At 34.4% G+C, this 8,243-nt stretch overlaps 1 protein-coding gene across 1 annotated transcript in view; it reads right to left on the bottom strand.

Annotated features, from left to right (window-relative positions):
- LOC108768234 (EGF like, fibronectin type III and laminin G domains protein pikachurin) overlaps positions 1 to 8,243 on the bottom strand; it is a 236,938-nt gene that overhangs the window by 21,483 nt on the left and 207,212 nt on the right. The window contains exon 9 of the mRNA XM_018518597.1: positions 5,168 to 5,307. Within this exon, the coding sequence (XP_018374099.1) occupies positions 5,168 to 5,307 (140 nt within the window). The remainder of the gene's footprint in view (positions 1 to 5,167; positions 5,308 to 8,243) is intronic.

Genomic DNA, 8,243 nt, shown 5'->3' with positions numbered 1-8,243 from the left:
CCCGCCGTATTCTCCAGACGTTGCTCCCTCTGACTATCACTTGTTTCGATCAATGGCACACGGCCTGGCTGACCAGCACTTCCGTCTTATGAAAAAGTAAAAAATTGGATCGATTCGTGGATCGCCTCAAAAGGTGACCAGTTTTTTCGACGCGGGATTCGTACGCTGCCCGAAAGATGGGAGAAAGTAGTGGCCAACGATGGACAATACTTTTCATAATAAATGTATAACCAGTTTTTTACAATAAAGCCTTGAATTTCGGAAAAAAACGGCGAAAGCAAAGTTGTACACCTAATATATTAGGTGTTAAACTTAATTCCTGCCGCTCGCTACTAGAGGGTGCTGGCTCCAACGCTGGCGAGTTTCGATGAAGTCATATGTCTTTTGTAGTTTAGACATCGCTGAAAGTAATTCAATCCTCACAGGTTAGATTTCTCGACGCCAAAGAGATTTTTCAATCGATTGAAAATGAATCGCGATAAGCTGTTTTTCCGACATGTGCTTCTTCACTACTTCGACCTCAAGAAAACCGCAGCTGAAACGCATCGCTTATTATCCGAAGTTTATAGTGACGAAACTCCATCGGAAAGAACATGTAGAGTTTAGTTTAAACGCTTCAAAAATGTAAACTTTTGAAAATTGTAGTTATTATGTAACAATATATATTACCATGAAAAGTAACTGATATATTATTCAAAGTCCCAGTTCAAGGTGAACATACACCTCAGGGACTCATGGTAAACATGCACCCCAAACGTGAGAGGCAAGGGGACTCACAGTAAACAAGCACCCCAAACGTGAGAGGCAAAGTGACTCACGATAAACAAGCATCCCAAAGGAAACAGAACTTCCTACGTCCATGTCGTTGTTTCTGGGTAATGCTAAAAATAAGATAAACGCATTTAAACAAACTGCTTCTTAGCGCTTTTTGACCTTCTCAAGGTCAAAATACAAAATTTTAAAATATCATTTCTGACGTAAAATTTCCCGCTCTCTTCGAATCCGGTGTCAAAAGTAGGTGGTCCCATTTAAAAAAATTACTCTGACCTCCAAATGACCTTGGAAATTGACCTCAAGATCAACTTCATTAAATTAGAAAGATGACCCCCATTGTCCTGAACAAGTTTTGTCTGAACTATTTTTCTGTATCTGCCTTACCGACGGAGAAATTTGGGTGGGTCCCGTAAAATGGCCTACCGTGTATACATTTTATAATATTTTTATATTTGGTGCATTTTTTAATATAGAAAGAATCATTCCTCTATATACTTCTTTTTAACCAACATAATTTTTGCGAAACATAACGTATCCTTCTCTTGGCATGTAATTTCCGGAAAAGCTTTTCATATTCTTTCGTTTTAGCGTATAGAAACCACTTTGTTCAAATTGCATATGAATAGAAAGAAGGTTATAATTTAAAAAATTGTAACTATGAATTCAAAATTGCCTAAATGCTATGTGTATTGATGGATCATACTTTTTTCAAATGTTAAGTGTATAAAAATTCAAAATAAAATTACATAATAAAAACATTATATTAAATTTTTTTAATATTTGTTTAAGCAATAAATATTTGTTTAAGCAATAAATAAATTTATAAAAATTTTATATTCTATTTGTTTATCTCAATTTATAAAATTTAATAGCAAAACTTAGCGTACTTAATTCTTTTACGTTTCGATAAGGAAACTCGTCAGTTATTTATTTACGCTTGACTGGAAGGAGTATTATCTTTCTCGTTTCACGTAAATGATCCAATAAAGCGTGTCATGCGCATTTCTTACGATAAAATGCCGTTTGAATTGCTTAATTTTATCTTGACATTAGCGTTTTATTTCGATATCCGGTGGCATCTTTCGGCGGATGTTGCAAAAATGGTCGTCGCCGTAAATTACGACAATATTCCGGCGACATTTGGTTATTGCCGCTATATCTCTTCCGCTTGTACGTTAATGGAATTAAACTCGGGAACGGTCGGGCGAGACCAAAGTTCGAGAACGAGTTTCGAGTTTGAAGTGATACTCGTTAACTCGAGCCCTTTATGGTTGTTTCTCGAGCTAGTTTATGTTCTGATTTCGAGATCGGAAACACGGTAATCCTACGAAGGGATACATCTCTCTACTGGCTCTTGCAGTTCCTGCACGCAAAACGCAGTTTGTATTGTATGCAATACAAAGAATAGCTTTTAAAATGCTGCTATTAATTTAAAACATTAATAATTTAATATCCGTAAATAATTTTAATTAAGTACATTTACAAAATTAGATTTTTATCATTTTTTAAATAAGTGTTGAAGCAATTTTCACAATTTGTAAAGCATATGTCTTTTACATTTGCTGAGGACAGTCTAGTTGGTCCTCAGAAAATTAATCTTAACACAACTGTCACTGATATTGAAGATAAAGTAGCGAGACGTTACTGACGCATGCGAATGAATTTTTATAACTTGGTGTCATTCCGCTTCGTGTCGGAAGTAATATCGGTCGAACGCCGATACCAATTTCATGATATCGGAGTGAATATACCCCTCTGCTTTCCGCCATTGCCATAATCGATATCGTATATATAACCGCGCATAATCCGCGAGAAACGTGCACACGCGCGGGCGAACCGCATATGGTAACTTCCGGCGGCGACGTTCGCTCGATTAAGCCAACTGATATAAATCGCGAGAATTTCAATAAACATTCGGTCTAAAGTATTTTTATATATGTATATGTGCACATGTATATTGGTGCGCGAATTATACCTTTCTATTCGTTTAAGCCGCCTCATTAGCGGCGCGAATGTTAATTACTCGTAGCCGCCCGCTTAATATTGCGCGGATAAACGCGTCATTTGCGAAGTGAGTGGACGCTATTGATTCTCATATGTCGCGTCGCATTTTGCGACAATACATTAACGCAGCAGAATAATGCATATCCTAGAACGGCTTTTTAAACGGAATAGTGTGGCCACAGTATTTTATGCGAAAATAATGAGACAACCTTTGAATAAAATATAATAATATAAACTATTTTAATGTCATAAACCATCGCATTGTTGTAAATTTTTTTTATATTAAAAATTTTCTATAAATTCAAATCTCATAAATTTTTCCAAACAGTTTAAAATTATAAATATACGTAAATCTTTTTTATGAGTGTAAAAAGTAGAGACTGGCAATCAGTCATGCTACGATAAAATTTTGGCGCTTAAAGGACTGTTAGCATCCGACTTTAACAGCCTAAAAAACCAAAGCCCATTTACTTAAATCCCTCTTTACAATTTTAATATACTCAACTCTCCCCTCTCTCTCCTTTCAAATAAGCTATGACTCATCTCATTTACCATTTCAGTTCTTGCAATATTCTCGTCAAAAAAGAACTGCTAAGAAATTATGAAAGAATTAAATGCACTTTTTTTCATTCACGATAGATATGAATTTAATCTAGAAAGAGACAATATTTAAACTAGAAAGAGACAACTGATGCTTAAGTCAAGCTTATTCGATTCGTACTCCATCGATGTAATCGGATCTTAGATTAAAGTAAGCTTCATATAATCCATTAAATCTCGTAACGTGATGGCATAACAACGTCATGTCTGATATGATGTAAACACGTTCGCTGTCTGTGCATCTGCAAATATAGATACAATTCCCACGTATAAGGAAGCGATCCAAGTTGTATATAGCGAATCTTATGTGTTTTGAAACATGTTCTTTGAAAAACATTTTTTTAATTAAAGTTATATTAAGATGCTTTTAACTAATCGCATAGAATATGAATAATACAGAAATTTTTAGATCCGATTTCTGTCCACGAATTTAATTGTTACATGATATGATTGATGTGTGAATTCCTAAGTAGAGAGAAATTCGTGTATCATTAAACTTTATACAATATACGCCAGACTGTATGTATATGTGTATATGGACAGAAATATCATGATGGGATAGTAAAACGAATAAACTAAAATACATGATATTATCGTAATATTTTTATTACAAATTATGTTTAGATTTATTGAATGATATAATTCATAGTTTGCTGTCTTTTCAAATGGTTCCAATTAGAAATACATTGAAATATCTATAAATAAATACTCTTTACCTCGTTCTTTAAAAGAATATTTTTTAAATCTTATTTTCAATCTTCTATTAATTTATGCAGCATTTTATTATGTTGTAAAAGTCATTTTAAGAAAAAATGGCATTATCGTGTGCAAGAAATATATGCGTTAAATAAATCCGAAAACATGAAATGTGTCAGATGAAAACGTCTCTAAACCCCTCTCCGACGGAAATACATTACAGTAGTGAATGTATCATTAGCAACATGCGAACTTGCAATATTCGTTCGAGATACCCGAAAATTGCTAAAACTTAAATTAAGACCACAAACGTTTATATTCACGTCAATAACAAGTTTAAGAGTGAATCATATAGTAATTTGTTATGCATTTGCTTTCTATTTGCAACGTAATACGAAAAAATGAATTTTATAATTGTCTTATCTGTTTTCTTTTCTGGTTTCCCTTTAAATCATACATATCTGTTTTCTTATCTGTCTTATTTATAATCAGTCCTATAATAGTCACATTTTTAAATTAAGATTTTTATCTATTCTTAATAATGTTTAATAATGAATATGCGCTATGCTAATAAGATGTAAATGCTTCATATAAGAAAAATTATTACATAACGAAAATTCGAGCAATTTAAATTTAAATTTTAATAGTGTATTTAGTGTATATATTATATTATATATTATTATCTACAGAAATATAAACATTGTCAAAATAAACAATAAGAATCTTATTGGACCGTTATACATGTGAATACACAACCAATAAGAAATAAAATTCATAACAGTCGAAGCTGGATCTTTAGTGCTGGATCTTTAGTTAAATAATTGAATGTGAATTACTAAAATAAAGCAATACAATTTATTAAAAATAAAGCAATACAATTTATAAATTATTCGTAATGAATTAAATAAACAAACCGTTTTCATGCTTTTAGCAAGTGATTTTTTAATAATTTCATTGATTATGCTAAATTGTAGCGTAATATGGAAGAAATGCTTTGGAGCTTTGTATTATCAGTAGATTTCGTAACACCATTCTTATTTGTAAGCTTGGTGATTGTTTGTGCTTATAATTCCTTCGAAATTGATTTGGTTACCTGTAGATCCACTCGGGTTTCGCAGAGATCGCCCGTGTAGCCGAGCGGGCAGAGACAGACAGCCGTGTCGCCTCCGGTTGTCAGGCATTTTCCACCGTGGGAACACGGCACCTTACTGCACCTGTCGGCCGTACACTCCTCTGGAACGACAATAAATCAGGCGATTTAATAAAAGTTCCGGCGGAGTGCGAAATCAAGAGTTACACGAGTGAAAATCGGATCGAGGCCGACTCGATTCGACTCGACTCGACTGCGCGCGAGATAAAACCAATAAAATCACTTGCGCCTCGACAGGCCGTCGCGTCCGATTTATCGAAGTGGAGAAGTATCAATCTCTTCCGCTTCATCGTATTTTCGACGATATCATTTAGCGTGCACGAGCATTGACGAGGAAATTTTTTTGCGCGCGTCCACGCAACGTCGACAATGATATAACACTCGATGTTGGGCTTTACGACATGATGGGACAACCGGCCGGAAATACACGATACTCCGTCTCCGTTGCGAGATATATATTTAACGTTATATGTTTTTTATGTCACTAATTTTGATTGGTATTTCCGTAAAATTTCGTATTTGTGCTATCATCGCACAACAAATTATTGCTTGTAATTAGAGTTCTTTAAGTATTGTTACATAACAAAAAGCTTAAATTAAATTAGAAAAAAGCTATCAATTCTACGATTCCAGTCTTTCATCGGCAAATTTATTAAATAATAATTACAAATTAATTGATTATTTGTCATTTATAATTTTAATAATATGGCAAAGAAAACAATAAATTTTTTAATTATTAACGTACATATACGTATGTTAATAACTTAAAGATTATTCTTAATCTATTAATTTTAATATCTATTAATTAATGAATAGGTTATATTTTATATAAAGAGTATAAACAAAAATTTTTGTTTTGGTTTTTATTTACTTAAGGGGATGCTGGAGTGACGGTCGAAGTTAATCAAAGTCGATAGTACAGACTTTTTTACATTCCAAATTCGATAATAGTGACATCTTTCATTCATTTCTTATACTTATCTATATCGTTGTGTTTCGCTCAAACGCATTCATCTGTCCTTATCTGACGTATTGCAACGCCATCTCTTAGAAAGAGATCAACTAAAATACTGCACGGTTTCATGGCTTCACGTCAATTTTATTCGTAGTATACGAACGAAATTTTTGGCGACTCTTTTCTCTTGTACCAAAGCCTCTACATCGTTTCTAAAAGCATAGGATTGTTGTTCAAGGTTTTCTGTAGGCTGCTGGTTACTTATTTTAAACGGGTAAAATCTGAAACTCTTATATGCAGCACATATTGTGACGAGTTGACTGCAGGAGCCGGTGACAAAACTACAATTTTTAATTTTCTTTCATTTTTCGTATTACATTGTAGCTGGCAGCCTGTGTTGTTGTCGATACTTTGATTGTGGAGAAGGACTTCAATCCATAAACACAATTAAGAGAAAAGAGTCTTTAAAAATTGATGGTAAAACAGGACACTCCAGCATCCCCTTAAGCCCATTTTAGACGATTTATAATTTGGGACCAAATTAAAGATAAAATTCTACTTCTAATTGTGTGCGTGCGTGCGTGCGTGCATGCGTGCGTGCGTGCATGCGCGCGCGCACGTATGTGTGTGTGTGTGCGTGAGATACATATGTCATATATCCTAAATATTAAGTGTTAAATTTAATTCCTGCCACTCGTTACTAGAGGGTGCTGGCTCCAACGCTGGCGAGTTTCGACGATGAAGTCATATGTCTTTTGTAGTTTAGACATCGCTGAAAGTGATTCAATCCTCACAGGTTAGATTTCTCGATGCCAAAGAGATTTTCCAATCGATTGAAAATGAATCGCGATAAGCTGTTTTTCCGACATGTGCTTCTTCATTTCTTCGACTTCAAGAAAACCGCAGTTGAAGCGTATCGCTTATTATCCGAAATGTATGTTGATGAAACTCCATCGGAACCAACATGTAGAGTTTGGTGAGAGACAAAGAACGTCCAGGACAGCCGAAAAAATTTGAAGATGTCGAGTTGCAAGAATTGCTTGATGAGAATCCAGCTCAAACGCTTTTAGAGTTGTCGAAACAGTTAAATGTTACTCCAAAGGCCGATTGAATGACGAATTGATGCAAAAAAGATCATCTGTAGCCAACAATCGACGCAAAGTCATTTTGTTGCACGATAACACTCGACCGCATGACGCGAAAAGCGTGAAGCAGGCACTTCTAGAGCTTGAATGGGAAGTTCTCCCGCATCCAGCGTACTCTCCAGACTTGGCACCGTCGGATTACTATCTCTTCCGATCGATGCAACACGCACTTACGGACACTTCTCCAGTCACAACGAAGTCCAAAAATGGGTGAATGAATGGATCGCCTCGAAAGACATCGCGTTCTACCGTCGTGGGATTGCCTTGTTACCAGAGAGATGGGAAAAAGTAGTAGAAAATTGAGGAAATTACTTTGATTAAGGTATTCATTCATCTTCCCTTCAAAACAAATCAATTTTGGAGACGAAAAAACGGCAGAAATTAAGTTTAACATCTAATATAAATGTATACTCTGGTATATATTGTATATATTGTATATATGTGTGAATTTTATCTTTTTTTTCGAATGTTTTCTATTTTATTCGATACGCAAAATTATAAATAGAATTCTCTTCCGAATTTGGTTGGGAATTATAGATTGTCTAAAGTTTCAGCTATTAGGTGTAATTTCCTCCATTTTCTACTTTATTACTAATTAATAATACTTTATTAATAATACTTTGATTAAGGTATTTCCCTTCGAAACAAATCAATTTTGGAGACGAAAAACGGCAGGAATTAAGTTTAACACCTAATAATATATAAAATTTTATCTCTATAGTTTTATTTATTGGGTATGGGAATAAGTTTCCGCCCATTATAGAAAGATGTTGTTAGTAGCATTGCTTGTGTGTTTGGTAGAACGGCAACACATGTGTTTGAAAGGTTTGTGTTCAAACTTTTGAGCCCAATAGTTGACATTCGTTCGAAGCGTAAAAAAGAGTAACTTTTTTTGCGTTGAAGATGTCGGAATTTATTC

Source organism: Trachymyrmex cornetzi, unplaced genomic scaffold (genome assembly GCF_001594075.2).
Source record: "Trachymyrmex cornetzi isolate Tcor2-1 unplaced genomic scaffold, Tcor1.1 scaffold77, whole genome shotgun sequence".
NCBI classification, from domain to species: domain Eukaryota; kingdom Metazoa; phylum Arthropoda; class Insecta; order Hymenoptera; family Formicidae; genus Trachymyrmex; species Trachymyrmex cornetzi.
This window is presented reverse-complemented; position numbering and strand designations above follow the sequence as displayed.